This window comes from Seriola lalandi, unplaced genomic scaffold (genome assembly GCF_002814215.2).
Source record: "Seriola lalandi dorsalis isolate HSWRI2012SDOR001 ecotype SW California unplaced genomic scaffold, Sedor1 jcf7180002054277, whole genome shotgun sequence".
Classification (NCBI taxonomy): Eukaryota; Metazoa; Chordata; class Actinopteri; order Carangiformes; family Carangidae; genus Seriola; species Seriola lalandi.
In genome coordinates this window covers 711,381-732,298 of record NW_019524830.1, presented here as the reverse complement: position 1 = coordinate 732,298, position 20,918 = coordinate 711,381, and the positions used below count along the sequence as shown (strand labels likewise).

The window sequence follows — 20,918 nt, the reverse complement described above, 5'->3', positions numbered from 1 at the left end:
GGTGGGGGGGGGGTTAATGTGCAAGCAGGAGAGGAAAGAGTGGGAAGAGACGGAAGCGGAGGAGGAGAGAGGAATGGAGTAGGGAGGGGAGAGGCTGCTCAGTGCTGCCACAGCTCTCCTGATCTGTTATCTATTCCTCCATCTTCCTCACATACTTTCTCTCTCTCGGTTTCTCCTCTATATCTTCTCTTTATTGGAGAGAAAGGAACAAATAGCAGCTGCTAGAAATCTGTGTCCAGATAGGAGGAGACAGATGCTATAGATTTACAGAAATAAGGGCAGGGTGATGTGGTGGGCTAAAAGGCCAGGCTAAACATAGTCTGATAAATGAGACTGCAACACTGGAAAACAAGACCATTAACTAGGCAGCAGCTGATCAATGAGAGCTCCTCTAATAAATGTCAGTGCTTTTGTAGCAACACTGACCATGGCGTCTGCGACCTGGCCTGAAGCAGAGTGGTGAATTTTTTTTTTTAATTATACATTATATCTGTTTGTTTTGTCTCCTAAAGGAATCTCCTCCAGCCACATTCCACATCACGGATTCAGTGTGATGAGCCGTAAGAGAAACAAGGAGGAAACAGGATGCACATGCCCACACGTGCGTACAGAAACACAAATACACACGCGTACAAATACACGCACTCATACTCACAGTTAGTTCCCACATTGCTGTGTCACAATGCAGCAGTGGGATGATTAGACCACACAACATTCTGAATCATCTTTCATCCTTCATCAGCATCAGGGGCCAAATATCCTCAGGCCATGCATTTCTCCCAGGCCATCATGTTCATATATTGTATCTACATATATACAGAAACCAAATATACCATAGCCTGGGAATGCCAATGCAATTGGGTACACATTGTTCTATATTGTATATCATCAGTTTTTGCTAATTTCATTTCCTTTTAATCTTGAGCCTTGACTTGAGATAGTGTTTTTTTAATTTTTGTTTTTCTAATACTTTGAGATGTCTTATTTGGAGAAACCTGGACTTTTCTTTATCCTATCTCCTCTGGTTAAGAGAATTTATCAAAACAAGTGGACTCAAGAGGGAGGAATTCAGTGCTTGTGTGGCTCAGACCGGAAAAGAGTTAAGTCAATCACTCACAGAGATGCTGGAGAGTCTGCTTCGCCCTCCACTGTAACAGTCTTCAGCCTGTGGTGCAAAGATATCCTTGAGCTCCTCAGCCCAGCTGCGGCTGTTGACCATGCAGCCTCTTCCCCCTCTCTGGAGCTGTATGTCACAGTTGCCATCTCCACAGTCCTCCCACCAGTGACCTGCTTTGGCCTTTCTCATGAGTACTTCTCCCTCCTCTTCCTCATCCATGTCCACATCAAAGTCCTCCATGAAGACAAACTGTGTCGAGTGGGTGAGACAAATGTCATGTTTGGGGGAGGGGCTGGGAATATGGATAAAGATAGACCGAGGATATTCGGAGGTGAGGACTGAAATCAACCTCCTGAATGAAGGCAGTATCAATCTCTTTAATTTCCATGGTGTCTTTAATTTTTCTGTGATATTACAGATAAAATTAACTGATCAATAGAGCTGTCACATGGGCTTAAACATCAAACTGTTTAAACATTTCTTATGCAGACACTGTGTGCTCTATCTCTGTCTGTACTCTCTTTTTTTGAATTTTTCTATGTAAATAGAAGTCATGAAACAACATAAAGTCCTCCAAATTTTCTGAAACACAAATGCATAACTGGTACACTCTACCATCTAAATTTCCTTTCACCTTTAAAATGAAAAATTTTAATCATATATATCACATGCAGTCCATTGCACTCACCTACATTGTAGAAATGCAACCACTCCTTAAAATGTTTGAAGTAAAAGTGCAAAAGCAGCAGTTATAGCAAAACAGAGATAAGCACAGCGGTGCATAAAAAGATGACTGCTTCTCCCATGCTGGACAGAGACTGTATGATGACTGCTCAAGGATGAATTTTAGGATTTCTTGCTCCTCTGCAGAATAGTTCATGTTCCTGCGCTCAGTGCTCTGTAATTCTAGCCAACTAACACCAAAGAGCTCTAGTAAATGAAAAGGAAAAAATACAGACGAGCATCCATGCTTCTTCCAAAGAGACCAACACTGCACGTCTCCCTGTTGTCTCGTGTGGTTTAGTTTCAGTGATGTGTGTAGATCTGTGTGTATGTGTGTGTTGTCACGAGATGACCAGAGGAGATACCGCCATGTGGAAATATATAGGAACAGACAGAATTGGGTGTGTGTGCACTGCATGAGTGCACAGGAGCAGTGGGTTTCACACAAAATCAGAAGCAAAATTATTTAGAAGCAGAAAAAATTTGAAAAAAAAAAAAAAAAAAAAAAAAACAATCAAAACCCAAAAAAAAAAAAAAAAAAAATGTACAAAAATAAAACTTAACAGATTTTTTCTGCGACACTCACATTCATAAAGTTGCTCCCGATCTCCAAGTTGTTTGGTACAACAGTCTTGCTTTGGCAGCTTCACTGGTGCAACAGATGGAGTCTTGTGTATAGTACATAGGTGAGAAAACATTTTAATGTTAAAATCCAGGACAAAGCAGAATGAGGCAGCCAGCTTTACCACACAAGTATTTCACCAATTTCCAATTTTTCTACTTCAGATGCTACTGCATAACTTAGATTTATGATCAGGTTTATAATTTTCTGATCATGGAAACTACTGAAGTAGTAACACATTTAAGAGTTAACTACTGCAAAGACATTGTGCAGTATGGCATTTCATTGTAGAGTATTGCACGCGCACACACACACACACACACACACACACACACACACACACACACACAGCAACCCATTGTTCAGGGTCCCAGGTTTCTTTCTCGGGGCTAGATTAGGATATTCAGTTTAAGGCAGCCTTTGCATAAAATCTCAGGCTCATTGTGTTTAGCAACCTCTGCAGAGGAATGCAACTGCAGTTTATGAAGGACATCAGTGAAGTCACCCAGCCAGTGTTGCTTGGAAACCAAATTTCAGAAGTCACTAGACATTAAGAGTTCATCTCAACTAGAATAGTGCTGATTATTTAAGTGGAATTACTTGTCCTACCACTGTGTGTTGTGGGCCCCTGAGATGTGCAAAGAAGTTTAGCACCATGACTTGCATTACAGATGACACATGAATGAGACCAGGTTCTAAGTAAAACATGTTTTATTGAATGCTCTGCATTACAGGACACCAGCCCCTGAAAGACAGTTAGTTGTGGTTGAGAAACTTGACTCTTAAAAATTCATAATACAAATATACACAAGTTATGCTTACCATTTGTAGTTCAGACTTCTTTAGGTTGGTGATTTTCAAATAGAGGGAAGTCTTGTCCTTTGTGGGAAAACCATGGCACAGGTTGCCAGTGGTCGAAGCCTGGATATGCTCGTGCCTGTGGTCCAGATTTGTAACCAGCTTGAGGCATGTATTTTTGGTACTCTGGGAGTTTGCCAGCCTTATTGTATTTGTATTCAACATATGGAATGAAGGCGAGCTGGTTGTAAGGAACATATGGACTCATTGGGCCTGGATATTTGCTACTGCTGGTTGTCGTCGTTTTATGGGCACATGGTGTAGTTTGTGTAGTTGGAGCAGAAGCAGTTGTGGGAGCTGAGGCAGTTGTGGGCGCTTTCGTAGGGCTGGAGTCACCAGGCTTAGTTGTTGGGGTTGGAGGCCGAGTAGTTGTTTGCTTTGGATTTGATGGGTATGGAGGCTTTCCGTAGAAATGCTGGATGATTGGGTAGTAGTAAATTTCAGAGCTGTTTCCTGGGAACTGTTGTCCCATTGGAGGGTAGTAGGGATGGTAAAAATATGGAGGGTAATAGGGGAATGAAGGTGTTTGAGGCTTCTTGGTAGTTGAGGCTGTGGGCATCATAGTGCCAGGTCCAGTGGTAGTGGCTGGGGGCACAGTGGTCCTGACTGGGAGATTTGGAAAAGGGTAATAGGGGTAGTTAATGTAATAAGGGTAATACAGGTAGTATGGATTGTAAGGATATGCAGGAGGCTTAATTTGAGGTTGCTTGGTAGTCACATCAGGCTTAGCAGTAGTTGTAGTAGGAGCATTGGTAGGGGTTTGTCTCATATACATTAAATAGTAATACAAATAGGGATAATATGGACTTCTAGGATCGTAGATTGAAGTGGGCAGATTCGCTTGTCGTTTATGGCGATGCAGGCTCCAGGGCCTCTGTGGGAAAGGAAGCTTCCAGGGATGCTGAGCAGGCTTGGGGGGAGTTGAAGCAGGTGTTGCATCAGGACTTGGTGACATGGGGCAGGTTAATTTCACTGGAGTCTCCAGCCAACTCATTGGCACCACATAGTTTCCATTCTGAAACAGGAATATACAAGCAACTTGGCTGTTAATAGTTTGTAAAAAAGGTAGTTTCAACTTCATTTTACAGACCATTAAATAATCCAATACAAGTAGCATTTAGAAGTAAACTGAAGCTGCATACACATTTGCTGGATGACATTAAACATTTACTTAAATACCTTTAGCATTTGTTTGCCCCTTTGCCACCATATAAATCTTTAGCTAGTTAGTTCATTGGGGATAAGGGTTTACCTCTTGTATCACATTGCAGCCATTGTAGGGGACAACCAAAACAAGACCCAGTGCATTCTGCTGCACAGAGTGGCCACAGGCTTCAGGCACCTCAATCAGAGGAAGGGGATGTGCATTGCCTAAGAGGGAGAAGAGACCCATTTTTTCTACATTTACAGGTTAAGTGACTACAGCTTCAACATAAACTTACACCTTCAGATAAGCTTGGTTTGTTACAATACCCATGTCTAGCTGTAAATGAGCAGCTCCAGGTCCCATGGCTTTCAACTTCATCTTGGTTGGACCACAATGCAGAGTAGAGTTCAAGCGCCTCCATGCTGCTTCATTGGCCATGGCGTCCTTCAGCTGTGACATCTGCTCAGACATCTCTGTAGAAGAGCAAATACAAAGTTAATACTGGCCATATCCTTTGGTTTTTGAGTATCTTGTATTTTTTCCATGGATTTTCACATGTAGTACATCAAGTTAGCAGATATTTGAGCAGTAAAATCTTACCTGTGCTAGCCGAGTAATCCGAATCAACATGCGGCAATCCATCATTACCTGGGGCAGCAGCAGAGGCTGATCCTGACTCAGAGTTCAGCTCTTTTCCATTGAAGAGAACGCTTCCTGTCCTTATTTCCATCACTGCAGCCTCATTAACTACCTTGTCTTGTGGAACTTTTTTGCTGAGCCCTCGTAAGCTAAAACAAGTTAAACTCGGGACCAAAGAGCACAGGAGCAGTATGACTGCTGCAGTTTGACATGATCTGCATCGCCGTCCATTTTCACCTGCCATACTGGAGCTGCACACCTGGCGCGGCATGGCTGAAGCAGATGGAAAGCACTTTCTCATGAAACAGAATAACTGAATGACAGCTTTTTATACTGAGTACACCTTTGCACCAGTCAATCAACCAATCAGACTTGACTTCAGCTACAGCTTGCACCTGTGTTAATTAAGGTCACAACAGGTGGGATTGTTTAGTCTTCGATGTTAGTAGACATGCCATTTATAGTATAGCTTATTTTTGATGTGAAGATATGTGAATATTTATCTCTCGTAGTGTATTTTATCAGCATATAGAGTAAGAGTACAAACTCTTTGTGACACTTGAAATATGTAGTTAGTTTTTTTTTTTAATGTTTGTGGAACTGTAATGACTTTATTCGTATATCAGTTCTATTTTATGTAAATATTACATGCAGGAATGTGTGCAGCGTAATATTGTTTCAGTGCTTGCTATTGATGACTTACTGATATTATTGATGCAATTTCATAGCCACCCAAAGTAGTGAATATTCAGACAGTTATAATACAGACAAACATGAGACCGCTTTGTCTGGAAATAGCTGAAATAACTTAATAAAAAATATGTACAAACCAGCCAATGCTAAATAGATCGCCATTAAACAATTTCACTGTTATAAATTAATTGATTTCTTTGCCCTGAGAATGTACCTATATTCTCACAATTTAGAAAATCATAGACAAAGCCCGTGTCCATTAAGAGATGCCTAGCAGGCAGACATTTCAGTGCAAAAACAACTTGGAGTATAGACAAGATGGCAGGATAGCAATGAGAGGGATAAAAGAACAAATGAGGCAAAAATCTAAATTAAGAAATGTCCATGATATCAGATTGTACTGTATGTACATCCCATTTAAGGCCACAGACATCACACTATGGAACATACTTAATAGAGATGTTTCCAGTTTCAAAAAAGCCCAATGAAATCTCAAAGTAATAAAAGTTGGAGTTTGGAAGTTTTTTTTTTTTTTTTTTTTTTTTTTTTTTAAGTCAGCAATATAGACACTTTACCCTCTGGAAATTGGTTTCATTTGAACACATTCTCTGATCTGGCTACAACAAATTAATGGAGGATTGATGAGCTTAATTTCCCCTTACAGCAAATGGCTTACTATTATAACATTTGTAGATTAGTCAAACTTAAATCAATGCGATATACAGTAAACAGGTGACAGAATTCATGGCTCTGACATGCCTGAGAAGTTTGCTAAATCACTTCTCAAACCGTTTGATGTCCATCCTCAACTTCCCTTTAGGAACTTACATGTTCATCTTTTAGGAGTTTAGGATGTCAGTTAACAGTACCAACTCTTACTCAGAAGAACACCACTTAATTTAAAAAGCAAACACTTGGCGCTATATTATGGCAGGAGGATAAGTGTGGAGTTTGGTCATGCCGACCTCCCAGGATCCTGTCACAGAACCAAAAAAGGACGACAAGTGAAGTACAAAGCACTGGCCTTTTGATATTAAGAGCCATTTTCTTTTACATATGAAAAGCCTCCTGGTTTTTTTCAACATTAAAGCCCTTTTCCAATATGGACTCTGATTCACCTCTGCTTCCCCACACACCCACAAATTTTCAGTAACCCTGAAAGCAAGACCAGCAACCTTCCACATTAACCCATCAACTGCCCCAGAGAATTTCAAAGACTGACAGCCACTTATTATTCAAGCCATTTATTACACATTTCAGCAGGCTAGCCTGAAAGAGGATAATTAGGGGGATATGGTAAAAATGGAAATGGTGGAAGGTGGACATGTGGATGAAAATGTGGGTGATGTGGTGGCACTTGAGTCAGTATGGGGTCCGTTTTCACTGTTGTGGTGGTTGTAGTTGGCACTGTCGTCGTTGCCGTTGTCTGTGGCTTAGAGGTTGGATAATAAGGATTGGGCGGGAAAGGATAGAGAGGAAATGGAGGATAGACAGGAAAGAAGGGTGGAAACTGTGGCATTTGGTGTTTAGAAGCAGGTTTCGTTGTTGTTGGAGGAGTAGTTGTCGCTGCTGGAGTTGTTGGCATAGGCCCAGGGAGGGGCCAAGGAAAGGGAGGATAGAAAGGTGGGTAGAAAGGAAAAGGAAATGCTGGGGGAGGAGCTGTTGCTGCTGGCTTTGCAGTGCTAGTGGTTGTTGCAGCCGTTGTGGTTGGTGCTGCGGTTGTGACCGGGAGAGGGGGAGGAAAGTAGGGATAAAAATGGGGGAAGAAAGAGGGGTATTGTGGAATTTTAGGCATTTGTGGTTTCTGTTCTGGTTTCTTTGTGGTTGTCGTGGTTGTCGCTGGAGGGTACTGAGGATAAGATGAGTAAGGTGGAAAGAAATAAGGGGGAAATTTGGGATTCATCTCTGGGTGCTGGATATGGGGCATCAAAGGGATCTGGGGCACCTTAGGGTATGATGGAGGGTACCTGGGTGGCTCAGCAGGAGCTGCAGGTTTGGGGCACAAGAGTGAGACTGGGATTCCCTGCCAACGCATCGGCAGCATGTAACTTCCACCCTTGTGAAGAAAAAGGAACTGTGTTAAACAACCCAGTTAACATTACACTGAAGCATCAACTAACAATTTGTTTATCAATTAATCCACAGCATCATTTAGTCTATTAGACTAAATGCCTATCAAAATTCCACCCATAATTATCTTTAATTGAAAACCCAAGTTATGCAGTTTTAAAACTGCTAATTTTGAGACACATCCAATGCTTGGAATTTTTGCCAAAATTACTCAATGATTGAAATTGATCAAAATGGTTTCCAAGTTTCACAAATTATTTTAACTAATTTATGCTGCAAGAATTTTTATAAATCAGGATTAGCCACAAAGTGTCAAATCTCACTTTACTTATTTCAGGAAATACAATTACCTCTTGAACCATATTGCAACCATCAAATGGAACCAACATCACAAGAGCAAGAGAGTTCCTCTGCATGCTGTAGCCACAGGTGGAAGGGACCTGGGACAGAGGCATTGGAGGTGCATTTCCTGTGGGGGTTAAAAAAAAATAAAAATAAATAATGATCTCCATGTGACTAGGCAAGCACTGGTGCAAATGTGTAGCGGTTACACATGAATGGTAACTACAGCTAATGAACCTTGTCACTTTACCTTGTTCCACTGCAAACTGTGAAGCTCCAGGTCCCATTGCTCTGAACTTCAGCTGGTCCGCACCACACTGCAGGGAAGGCGCCATGCGCTTCCACGATGCTTCTTGGAAGCTGGTATCATGTGCTTGTCCTTTTGACCAGCCTGACAAGAAACAGTCAAAAATGAGTGTGCTTATCACAGCCCCTTTGAGACTATTTTTGGAGGGTTGTGAGCGACCTAACAGAGCAACACGTTTAATTAAAATCAAAGACCTTATAGCTTACCTGTAAAATCCGCTTGATAGGCCGCTTCATCCTCCGCAGAAGCATTTGAAGAGACTTCCCTGGTCCCATCTAAGACTTGTGACTCAAGGCCCTTCTCAAAAACTCTCCCGAACACAATTGTCCCTTCTTGGAAACCTATCGTTTTGGCTGCGTCGGCTTCCTTTCGCCCTTCTCGTCTTTCTGTTTTCTTCAGTCGATAACAGTCTGTCGCTCTCGCCAAATAACATGCCAGAATAAAACCAACAGCCAAGCAAGCTGTGGCGCTTTTTCTTTTTCCTTTACGGATCATTCTGCCGCGTGTTGACTCCTGAAAATGTTGACAGTTGGGAGATAGTTGGCTTTGCCGCGGCTATTTGTGTTGTGACGTCTCCCTGCAGCAGGTACTGCAGATTCTGTCACAGCCAATCAGAAGCTGCAGAAGTTAGCCTAATCACCTGGTCTCTAATTATCTGGGGTTGATTACACCTGGGCAAGGTGTCAATGAGAGGGTGAAGAGGCAACGGGGGAGGAAGAGTGAGCTTGTATGGACTTTTGTATTGGATTTAGAAAGCCTATAAATAAAGCCTTTAAGTATCATAGCTTATTTTATCTCTTATCATTAGATATGATTGTCATTGTAGGTGTCCTTAGCTATTCGAATATCGATCACGTTCATATTATCTCTCCATGTAAAATTTGTTACCATAAGTAAGGATTTTGGTATTATGTCCACTACACCTTACATCTGTGATGTTTCCTTCAAACCCGGTCATAACCGATTAGGAAGCACAACCACTCTGCCATCTGTTGGAGAAATGCTGTTAAAACATGTTCACTGGATGGACAAAGTGGATGAAAAAAAAAGTGTGTAAAAGTGGGGCTTGAAAAGCAGTTTTACATAATAATTCGTTGGTGGAGCTTCAAAGTTAATTCTTAACCTGTGATGAAGTTATTGTGAAGGGAATGAAAGCTCAAAGACAGCTAAATGGACCTTGAGGTTAGACTGAGATATAAGTGGAAAAATAACACATTTGAACATTTACAGCTCCATGACAACTGGACAAACTCCATCTGCTGATGAAACTCCAGAAAAGCTACAAAACTTGGGCACCTTGAAGTGAGATTATTTAGTATTTTATGTCTACAAAACCTCTCTGGCTTGGAGATAACAAAGAACAATCCAACAGGCTCTGACATTTCTTTTTTTTATTTTTATTTTCCACGGTCGTACTAGTAACATTAGATTTCAGGATCCTCTTTGCTTCTTTTCTGCAGACCGAGTTAACACTCTGACAGTATTATACACTTTATTATAATAGTCTTTCAAAGTATCTCTTTGTATTAAAACCAGTCAAGCAGCTGCTATGTTTACACATTGCAGTAGGCTGTTATTTCATCTCCAAGGTTACTGACAACACCAAGGAGTGTGAAGCATTGATGAATATTTGACTACTGCTGAGGTGAGTGTACTTTATGCATTGCTCTTTTGCAGGTGTGCTATTTTAATGATGTATCCTGCTCAAGTTAAACTATATTTAATAGTTCTCCCTAACCTCATATTTGTCTTTCTGTCTCCTTGTCTATATGATAATTAATTTTACATAATTTCATCTGATTGCCTTTTATTCTATCTACTGTGTCTATTGCTTCAACAGGAGACGAACACAAACACTGAATGCTGTAATTTCATCCTGGGACAAAGGCACTGAAATCAGTAACTTCACTACAGTCAGAAGGACAGAGACAAAGATGAGGTCCAGCTTTGCCTGTGAGTTTGCTCCTAGCATAATTAAAATTAAATTATTATTAAGTAAAATAGGATCATCAAATTATACACTGCAAAGGAGTATCATAAAGTAGCTGTGGTATTCAGGTAAATGTTTACTTCTCCTGGACTTAATTCAATGAGGCTACAGTGACTTTTGTCTTGCCACAGATGCCACTGCTGCTACATTAGAGCATGAGCCGCTGTGTGTCCTGAATGACCATGTAAGACCAATCGCAGTCTGTTTTCCTTTTCACCCATGCTTTAATCAAGAACCATCCAGCATATTGTTTAGTTTATTTGATTTTTATTTTTCTCTGGGTTTGATAAGAGGAAACAAGAGGGCTGTTCACAGCCTGTTAGTGATCAACCCACCTATTGTATCAGAGCTGCAGGAGTTCTGAGGTACAACCGGGAGTCCGACAACCAGAGGATGAACTTAACAACCGTTCTTCCAGCGGTACTCAGATCAAATTTCTACCTACTGTTGTAAATTCCTATCTAGACCAACATGGCTTTTACCTTGTAGCCAAATTCAAAACTGTATTTTCCAGCCTCCAGCTCTGGCAGAATGTGCAGTGAAATGTGAGTACTGTGGGGAAAAGGCCAGACCTTCACTCGGTCTGACATGGCTGCAGGAGCCTGAGGTGAGGCATACAGTAAATGTACAAAACCAAATTCCCCAAATTTACCTGATGCACTGTTGATCCCCTTGCATCCTCTTTTGTATCCATCCTAGACAGCTCCACTCTTCTGTTGTGCCCAATGGCAGCAGCTGTGTGTGATGCTGGTGAGACAGAGATGTTTGTTTGAGGGGAGATGTGACCTGGAAACTAGTACTCCAACATCACTGGAAGACAAGCCATCCTCAGGGCTGGAGGAGCTGCTCTTCAAAGGCAGGGAGATGCAGAAGCACAACAAGCTTATGATGGACTTACCTGGTGGAATAGGGTACGAATTTTGAATTTTCTTAAATGTCAGATAGACCCACAAATATAATCAGTAGAGATCACGAATATAAGTGCTTAGCATTAACAGCAATGTATTTGGACCTTTTTATAGAACACAATCAGAACTGAGAATCCATGAGGATTGCTCAGTCCATCTACCTGTGGCAGAAACCTGTGAGTAACTGCTCAGTGAGCAACATGCACACTGGCAGCTTTAAATCTGTTCATCCAATCATTATATACAATCATGAGCTTGTACGCAGTGCACTTTTCAGTTTTAAAATTAAAAAAATGTATTGGTAGAAAAGTAAACAATTATGAGTTGAAATAGCTTTGTGAAACCAATACAGTTTGTTCTGTGCTATTGTTTAGTTGCCCCAACATCAAAGGTCCTCAGCTTTCGGCTCTCTTGTGCTCCAGGAAAAGGGTCCCTGACAGTGTATCCTAATAGCACAACTGAGAAGTGCTTTGAAAATGAAGGGGAAGAGGCTCACGCATTGGTCCGATTTTGTGACCACAAGCCACTTCAGTTTGGCATATGTCGTCATCAGGTACCCACAAACTACTGTCCTGTTTTCTTTATGACCCATTGTTTGTTTATTTTAGTCAATACGGAGGATGTTGTTAAATGTTCTTATCAACACATGAGACCATACAAATAATCATACTTTCTTTGAATAGGGGATAGAAGTCTGTATAATACTGTATAGTAATTTGCACGAGTTCATGATTTTATATTGTACCTGTATGACTATTATAGGGTTACTCCACCAAAGTAGGGAGGAATTGCAAGACACAATTTGAAATAAGAATGGTCAAAATCAAAGCAGCAAAGACAAAGGTGTCCTGACTTTTAGCTGCTAGTATGGCGCAGGCTGCAAAAATACTATCTCCTACATTTCCCATAATGCATCTATTGTGGGACCTTTTGTGCCTGATAAATGCCTGCATTTGTAATAAAGGCATACTGTTATCAAGCTGACCTTGGTCGAGTGCCCCTTTAAAAACAGGAGATATGTGAAAAAATCTAAATTGAATGTTTTAAGATTTTATCTTCTCTTTATTTTTACAGGATGGGGCAGAATTTCTTCACAAATATTATTCCAATGGAATGAAATTTCTTACCTCGTTCCATGATGGCTCTGCTCAGGTTTTGTATCCACCCAGATCTAATGTTTGGACATTTTTACCATGTAATGAGATTTTCAGCTGCTTACGTACAAAATGAATAAAAACACCAACATTGAAATTTAAGTTGAAGAGCAAATATTGTTTGTTAGATTGTATATGCAACATGCACTCGACAGAGGGTGTTCCCATCCTTATCATCATGGTAACAGTTACCCCTCAGGCACCTTGGCTCTGGTTGTCGTGGTCACTAAAGAAAATGGAAGGGTCTGCATCGTGTATGATGACAGCGATGCCCCCAATCAACCGATTAGAGCCGTGTTCCAGTCCGATGGCAGGGCGGCATGTTATCACAGCAATGGAAACATATGGTACAAAGCAAAACATTTATGTTCATCATCATCATGCATCATTTCATTATTTCAAATTGTATTGGTAATAAATATACTATTGCAAATTTCATTTTATATTTACGTAAATATAAATTAGGCTAATTAATATCCTGTTTAATGGGTGATTTTAGGGAAAAAAATGATTGAGGTATAATATAATTTGTTTTTTCCATAGTCATGTGCTGATGACCCTAACAGTGAGTATATGCATGTGTGTGTCTGCGTTCATGTTGCAGGCTGTCCTTAAACAGATCAGGTGGTCAGTGTTTGGATGAAGCAGGTGCCAGAGTTCGTCGGTGGAGCTGGAGCAGTGTGAGCCTCACTCCCACCCCCCTGCATCCTGTCTTCCTGTCCCTCAACAAAACTGTCGGGGTCCGAGTCCTTGGAAAGGAACAAGTGTTTGTGTCGTTCCTCGCACAAGGCCAGCAAGCAAAGTTCAGTGTGGGTACTTGCTGTGCTCAGGTAAAAGTCAAGCATTGTTTTCCTATTTTGGTAGTGTGCACCGCCACAAACTCTTGTGGTTAATTTTTTTCTGACCACACATTTATCTTGCAGTTCCCAGAACCTCCTGTTCTGCAATACAAGTTGTACAAAAATCCTTTTTTCTCTTTTTCAATCATACTTCTGCACTTATGTTTGTAGGTTTAATGTACAATACAGACTTATGTTTCCTTGACATCTTCTCTTTAACAGAGAAGATGTCACTTTACAGTATTTAAATGCCGATTAGACATCATTTGTTCAAATGCTTCATAGAATTTTATAAGGATAGAATTGCTTATATTCACATAACATCAAATATATCTTTTGGTATTATGACATGCACATTGATTCATTTGGTAATTTTTAAACAATGCCACCTGAAAATAAACGTTTCTCTTTAGGGTGAATCTAAAACAGATGGGGCTGCTTCAGGACCATCAGTAATGAAGGAGGAGCTGTTTGTGTTGGCGGCCAGGACTAGGATCCATCTGGTCATTCAGCATGTTCACCAGTACCTGATGACGCCCTCCCATCCCCACCTGCCCAAGACCACACAAGCCCCTCACCTCCATGTTGTTGCCCAAAAGCTTCTGGAAGTCAGTGCTCATGTGACGATGAATGACAGAGAAAGAGCCTTTATCCAGAAGTGTCTTCAGGACTTGAGTACACCCTGACAATGACAAGACACAGTCAGAGAAGAATAATGACATTTAAGTAAAGTCATACCCCAGAAAAAAACTTTAATACATTCTCTTTTCTAGATCTGATCAAACTGATATGAATATACTTGTGTTAACATGTTACACGTGGTCATGGGGCAATCTGTAGAACTTAATAGCTCTCAATGGTATTTCATAAGGTAATGTAGATTAGATTTCACATAAGAGGATGTTGTGTCCAGGGGTTCAAATAAGATATAAAACCTCACCTGTTCATATGTACATGTGAAAGTACAAAAGGTACAAGGTTAAAATGTTCCCATCTTATCTCTCCATAGAGCTTGCGTCACTGTTTGCTCTGTCTGCACACACCTGTGATGAAGAAGTGAAGTACATTTCCTCTGACCGAAAGGGAATGCTCTTGAAAGTTCTATTTTTTTTCTTTGGTGTATAACAACAAATATAGAAAGTCACTGCATCTGCCAAATTTCATTTAGTGACAATTAGAGCTCATAAAGGACCTTCTTCAGTGTCAGGAATATCCCAAACTCATCACGTTGAATAATGCTGTAGAACTGTATAACCTCACTTCGGTCTTATATTGTACTTACGTCGGGTCTGTTTTCTCTCATGTAATCAAATCAGTGTAGAGCCTGAGGTCTTCTTAATAACATTAGGTTGAACAGATGGCTATGACCTGACAAGCAGGTTGTTTGGTTTATCTGCAAGCCATTTAACAGATTTTCTATTCTTCTCAGGTTTCCTTGTGACTTAAACCTGGAAGAGACGACTGATTAGAGCCGTCATATTATTCACCTCAGTGCTTTGCCTCTTCTGAGTTAAACGATTTTCTCTAACTTACAGAGTATCATTTACAGCACCGTACTCAAGCACATCAATCAGTAAACCCAAACACCACACCACAACTTCAGTTAAATAGTTACAATATGTTTTATTAATCTTCTTAGCTTCCTCCAAGTTATGTAAATATAAAAATTATTCAGAAATCATACCAATACACAATTCCCCGATGTTATTTTCACAATAGTGATGACAGATTTTAAGTGTTGCATTTTCTACACAGCTAAGCTACTTTTAGAACAATAAACTTAAAATTCTACATATGGCTCAGTGGTACAAATGACACATTTTTTTTAATTCACATAGATAATTTATATGCAACAAGTTAAAGACTATAAGAGTCAATGTTAAATCTCTCCTTATGGGACAACTGATATCACCTGGATCAAATCTGCAGTCGTATGAATAGTACAAGAAAATGACAGAATGGCCGGCACTGTTGCCATGGGTCCCACTCTGGCGTCAGGGGCGGGATGTCTCGAAGGGGCATAGTGAGGAGTGATGGGGGCATCCAGTCTGTGCTAGCAGTCTTCCTGCCTTCAGCGCAGACCTTCATAAACATCACTTCACAGCCCAGTGAGAAACCTACCTCAAACCTAGAAATGCAGAGAGAAAAGGGCAAATACAAGATCACTGACCAGTATATTTCACAGGATAAGGGACAATTATTATTTTTTTTTTTTTAAAAGATTACTATAAAAGAAAACAGTGCTTTGAACACTGCTGCACTTACATGGAGGGGCTTTTAGCTCCAGCCAGGAATTGTAGAGTAGGGTTAGGAGTGGTGGTGTGGTCTTGTGTTCATGTGAACGTTCATCTTCATCTCATTGTCCAGGATTTGCACAAGCTGCTGCATGGAGGGCAGGTGACCTGACTCCAGTTTTGACCACACTGGCACATCTATGGAAAGACAAAATTTGCTTCACTGTCTTTTTTGTTCCATCGCCACACAACTTTATGCATATTATAATATCACAAAGATTTTTTTCTTTAAGCTACACATTGTTCAATGTGTAATAACAGCAGAAAAGAAAATCACAGTTGACCACTACATTTACCTCATTACCAGTGTTTGTGAAGTGTCAGCCAACTGATATCAATCTAATACCAGAAACATTGAGCTCAATCAATAAGCCCATGCTGGGACTCACTCACCATTTAATGTGATTTCAAACGCTCCTGTAGACATTAACTGGTTTTCAATCATATTGCTGAAGAAGAACACCATCATGCAGGCATATATCTGAAAGAAGTACAAGAGAAATTTGAAAAAATAGTTTTCCGTGTTTTTTTTCTCACAGTTTAGTTTCCTGTTTTTATGGAATCGTGTTCACTCAATAGAGCACAAGAGCAGTGCACTGAACTGATTAAGTTAGAGTACTGAAAAAAATAGGACAAAGATGAACACAGGATGAACATGGTGCTGTATTGACAGATCAACAAGAAGCTGCTTTGGGAAACTCCATGCTTTTAACGTTAAACACATATCTGGTAGTTAAATTCAACAGTCACTCAACAACAAACACCTTGCAATATGGTAGAACTGGGCAAACTTCAAGTATCATATCAGGTTTGTTAGTGGCTAATGGAGCCCAACGATAGATGATGAGGAAAATGGTTTGTTTATATACTGTTACCACCTTCTTCATTTTTTTTTTCCATCTCGTATACAGATATCTACCTTAAAAACCTCATATAGTTTGAGCTCTACTTATTATGTATGTATCCCCATCAAAGCTTTTCTGGTACCAGTATCACATTTGATTCTTGCTGCCTCGTCTCTCGTTTCTTGTTTTCTCTGTGCAGTTTGCAGGATAGTCAGAAATGGATAGAGTTGTGTATGTGTGAGTTGAGCACACAGTCTCGCAAAGAGCTCTCTTTATTGGTTGACGAGATTGTGGCGCACCAAGATTACAGAGCCTGGAACAGTTAATGAAACTTGATTTTTTTTCTCAAGTCTTTTGATTTGATTTATTGATAGCTGTCAGGATATAAAGAAATTATTAAACAAATAATATCAAAAAATCATTCTGAAAACAAATCTACAGCAGCTTTAAATGCACACATAAAACCAGAGACCCTCCGAATAATTCTTATCAATCCAGTTGTGGCTTAGATTAAAAAAAGAAAGCAAGTTTATTGGCAAAACAAATCCAAGCCAAATGCTTACTAAATCTCAATACTCTGTATGCAATTACAAGATTTTCTGTTAGTTTATCTGTTTAACAACCAAAACCACTAGATTATATCAGACCCAGTTTTCTGTTAAAACACAAGAAATGCCAATAGTGTAAGATTGTTTTATTAGCAAATATCTGATTTTCACAGTCATTGGCCATTCTCCCTCTGAGCCTGTGGGATGTCTGCTACTCTGGGGAGAACAGATCCAAGCCAAACAATACTTAACAACACAACCTGAAGACCCTGAATGAACAGCTAATGAAATCCCATGGGTTGAGTTGTACTTGACTGCATGTGTTTACACAACTGTATGAGAAACACAGCCAACCTAAAGCCCACTTTCCTTTATTTCTACATTCAAGTCACTTTCCTGTACGATATCTGTGGCGATTACCTGAAAAACAAATGTTAGAGTATTCTTTAATAACTCCTATAGTTCCAGGAAACCTTACCTTATTTCCCTGGCCCCACTCCCAGATGCCCGGGGCTTGCATACCAAAAAGGGCGAATGGGTCTCTGCCGATAATAATCAGCCCAATCACCAGCAGTTTGAACATAGACAGGAAGGAAGCAATGTGTCTAAGGAAATAAAACAAGAAAATGGCTTTTAATACAATTTCTAGGCATGGCAACATAAAGCAGACAAGATCTAAGACCTATAGAGTTCAATCCTTCAAGATATTAAAGTCGTGACTTCACTAGAGACAATTGTAACTACATTAGTTGAACACAGCGTCAAGACAGAAGGGCGTGGTTTTGATTTATACAATTTAGAATAAACACAAAGAGTCAGCATGCAACACCTTCCCATTCAAAAAATTATTATATATTTTCAGTGATTATTTCTGCATATCTTAATTTGATAATCTAGAATAAACTTTAATGCCATCATGTTTATCAACCTGCTAGACTGAGCCTGCATTCTGTTCAATCCAGTTTTACAACCATTAAACTTTAACATGTGTAAGTTGTTGAACTACAACCCGTCAAGGAACACTGGTTCATTCTTCCAAAGACTGAGATGGGGGATAGACACAGCAAAAATTCAAGAAAAACAACGGCTGGAGGATTAGGCGCCCAGAGTGTGATACTATCTCCTTTCTGTGATGGAGCTAATCTCTGGTGTGTTTATTAAGAGTTCAAGTGATGAGGATCTCAGTGGCACCATACCTTTAACTACAACACCTGGGACTTCTGCACAAACCAGTCTCACATCATGACTGAGCCAGTGATACAAATATAGCCTATTTGCCAGCCACATTGACTTTTACAAGCCCCCTGACTTCATTACATTAGGACTAGAAGAATAAAACTTCATCAAAATTAGAAATTGTAGTCTGCATCTGTAAAAGTGCACAAAACAGAAATTCAATTTTCAAACAATTCTAAAATATGGTGAGGAATGCACTGAAGAAAAATATTCAATAGGACTATCAGTGCTCATTCTGAATTTCCATATCAGTTCATCTTTCTGGATTTCTTGATTAATCATATGAATTGTCAGACAGTTGTGAAATTTCCCACAGCCCAAGGCGATATCTACAGTTAGCTTGTTTTGTTCGACTAACAGTCCGAAAACCAAAAGATATTCAGGTTAAAAGACATAGTGGAAATTCTTAATTAGACACAACACAACCCCTCTTTGTGATGACGGTGAAACCGGTTCTTAGAACTCCACACATTAGTAATTACACTAAATCCTACCTACAACTACCACAGTCTGATACAAAAGTGCTGCAGTACATCCTACATTCCCAAAAGTTCCATTGTTGGGGGCATTTTTGCCTGAAGATAAAATTTATGGCAGGGTTGTTAAGTGATGTCCCTCACTTGTAAGCTGCTTTGGAATGTCTGCTAAGTGAGTAAATGTAAATACTGTTGTACTTGACTGTATTAGTTTTAATGTACATAATACATTGACAGCTGAGCACATGTGAAGTAGTAAATTTACTGAGAATCAAAATCTGAAAACTTTCTGGTGGTAGCTCAAATAAAGTATGCAATCAATAATTACCCAACAACATGGCACAGTGCACCTTTGACCCAAACTTTGTCAATTTGATATAATTTTCTCTACGTCTATAAAACCACGAAAGACAAATTAACGGCCGGATAAGCCTGGCTGCATGAGAATTCCATTTCCTCAGTCACAGCTAATCCCAGGCGGCTTTCAGCCTGCTTTAATAAAGCTGGATATAATCCACTTGTAACAAGGCAGACAATGTCTCTCTCTCTCTCTCTCTTACCGATAGAGGGGCATAGGAAGATAGTTCTCCCCTTCAATGCGGATGTCTGGGTACCGCTGGTACAAGGCCTGCGTGTACTCTTCAAACACCCGCTTGTACCCTCAGGAAATGCTGTGTGAAGACAAACACACTGTCAGACAGACATACACAGTGAGCAGTTGCAAGAACAAATGGGAACAAAGGCAGCAACAACAATACAGCGATGTAAAGGCTAGATTGTGAACTTAGCCTTGAGCTCTGAATTCCAATGCTATCTGTAGACCATTTATTTGGCTTTTTCCTCTTGCTGTAAAGTTATTAAGAAATTCCATTTAGCAGTATGTTACCATTCTTCAAATTCAACACTGAACTGTAGGGTCACATGCCTCTGTTTGAAGCATGTTTGCTTTGGAGAAAAGCAGCAATTTACAATGCAAATGTATGTTTGAACGACTTAAAATCACGTTACAACCCTTTTTTTTTTCTTAAATGTTCGTACTTGTTTCAATAGATCATCATGCTTGGATGCATTAAGGTAAATTACCTTACATGAATTAATTTGATATAAGATGATAATAATAGGTTGCAACATCCAGGAATTGTCTAGAAAACCTTTAAGAAAATTGTTTAAATTTGTTCTATGAATGAATCCCACAAACAGGGAGCACTTTTAGCGGGATTTTAAATATTTTAATCTAACATGTGGACAAGAGACCACTGGTACTGGATTTACGACAACAGCATGTTTGACAGCGGAAGTGGGGCGATGTTTTCGACGAAATATTTCAATAGACCAGGCCAAAATGAGGAAAATGTATTCTCCTCGATGTGTTTCAAGAGTAGTTGAGTCATTTCGCTAATAAATAACTGGGAAAGGCTCCTTCTCCTGTAGCTAACATGTTAGCATAAGCTAACCCCGTGTTAGCTAGCTTCTATCGATTTTTGGCCTACGGTGTTGTTAGCCGGGGAGTTTAGCTAGCTTGCAATGACTCGCCAGATTTTCGCTCATTTGCCTTACCAAATCTGAAACTTGAGAAGGGGTCCTGTAGCAAACTGCATCTTCATCTTCTTCACGCCGCTGCTGTCACCAGACGTGGCGCAGCACAGCGAGAAAACCCCTAAAACGAGGAGCGAAAAACGCAACCACTTCATCGCCATCCGTTCCGGGGTTTGTTTCCTCACTCGGTCAGATTGAGACAAGCGAGGTAGGTTAATCTGTACATGTCGTTTCTGGTTGGGCCCTCTTGTTCCTCTAGCTCTTATCTTGGATTTTAAGAACAGCAGGCACCCACGTTTAGCACCACCTACTGCACTGGATGTTCAACTGACTTGCAGTATACTGGATATATTTTTTGCTTATTTTAATTAAGACATATATTCTAATACTAACAATTGTGGCAATACGTTATATGGCTCGCATAGTTTTGCAGTGTTTCATTTCCAAAGTCCTATATCCTATGATATACCCTAATTAATGACAAAGCAAAATAGTATTTTCTTAATAGTTTAATCAATAGGGAAATCACCCATTATGCTGCTGGAGCACATTAACAGGCCTTCTGCTGCATATC

General features: G+C 40.1%; 5 protein-coding genes across 6 annotated transcripts in view; 1 reads left to right on the top strand and 4 right to left on the bottom strand.

Moving 5' to 3' along the window:
- Nucleotides 1-2,083, bottom strand: part of LOC111654399 (schwannomin-interacting protein 1-like) — an 11,158-nt gene extending 9,075 nt beyond the window's left edge. Inside the window, exons 1-2 of the mRNA XM_087173737.1 lie at nt 1,806-2,083; nt 1,118-1,366 (exon numbers count right to left, since the gene is read on the bottom strand). Coding sequence (XP_087029863.1) covers nt 1,118-1,357 — 240 coding nt within the window. The 5' untranslated portion in view covers nt 1,358-1,366; nt 1,806-2,083. The remainder of the gene's footprint in view (nt 1-1,117; nt 1,367-1,805) is intronic.
- A 1,079-nt stretch (nt 2,084-3,162) lies between these two features.
- LOC111654489 (uncharacterized) lies at nt 3,163-5,393 on the bottom strand. 2 transcript variants are annotated; one of them, XM_023405532.1, is made up of 5 exons: nt 5,068-5,393; nt 4,794-4,940; nt 4,573-4,718; nt 3,285-4,335; nt 3,163-3,207 (listed from the first exon to the last, which is right to left on the bottom strand). In XM_023405532.1, exons 1-4 carry the CDS (start codon nt 5,375-5,377, stop codon nt 3,295-3,297), a joined length of 1,644 nt encoding a protein of 547 aa, XP_023261300.1. In that variant the 5' UTR covers nt 5,378-5,393; the 3' UTR covers nt 3,163-3,207; nt 3,285-3,294. The 2 variants fall into 2 exon arrangements, with proteins under 2 accessions (XP_023261300.1, XP_023261301.1); XM_023405533.1 differs by having other exon boundaries at nt 4,573-4,691.
- Nucleotides 5,394-7,027: 1,634 nt separating this feature from the next.
- LOC111654483 (uncharacterized) lies at nt 7,028-9,095 on the bottom strand. Its single transcript, XM_023405525.2, has 4 exons — nt 8,725-9,095; nt 8,462-8,602; nt 8,220-8,338; nt 7,028-7,855 (listed from the first exon to the last, which is right to left on the bottom strand). The coding sequence occupies exons 1-4, from the start codon at nt 9,011-9,013 to the stop codon at nt 7,064-7,066; spliced, it is 1,341 nt and encodes a 446-aa protein (XP_023261293.1). The 5' UTR covers nt 9,014-9,095; the 3' UTR covers nt 7,028-7,063.
- Nucleotides 9,096-10,403: 1,308 nt separating this feature from the next.
- Nucleotides 10,404-14,321, top strand: LOC111654434 (glutamate-rich protein 6). Its single transcript, XM_087173721.1, has 11 exons — nt 10,404-10,471; nt 10,640-10,692; nt 10,800-10,928; nt 11,023-11,115; nt 11,208-11,419; nt 11,531-11,592; nt 11,791-11,969; nt 12,491-12,573; nt 12,759-12,917; nt 13,175-13,400; nt 13,823-14,321. Exons 1-11 carry the CDS (start codon nt 10,453-10,455, stop codon nt 14,093-14,095), a joined length of 1,488 nt encoding a protein of 495 aa, XP_087029847.1. The 5' UTR covers nt 10,404-10,452; the 3' UTR covers nt 14,096-14,321.
- A 691-nt stretch (nt 14,322-15,012) lies between these two features.
- selenot1a (selenoprotein T, 1a) lies at nt 15,013-20,571 on the bottom strand. Its single transcript, XM_023405480.2, has 6 exons — nt 20,366-20,571; nt 19,369-19,479; nt 17,575-17,701; nt 16,097-16,184; nt 15,675-15,841; nt 15,013-15,537 (listed from the first exon to the last, which is right to left on the bottom strand). Exons 1-5 carry the CDS (start codon nt 20,503-20,505, stop codon nt 15,717-15,719), a joined length of 591 nt encoding a protein of 196 aa, XP_023261248.1. The 5' UTR covers nt 20,506-20,571; the 3' UTR covers nt 15,013-15,537; nt 15,675-15,716.
- Between the last annotated feature and the right edge of the window lie 347 nt (nt 20,572-20,918).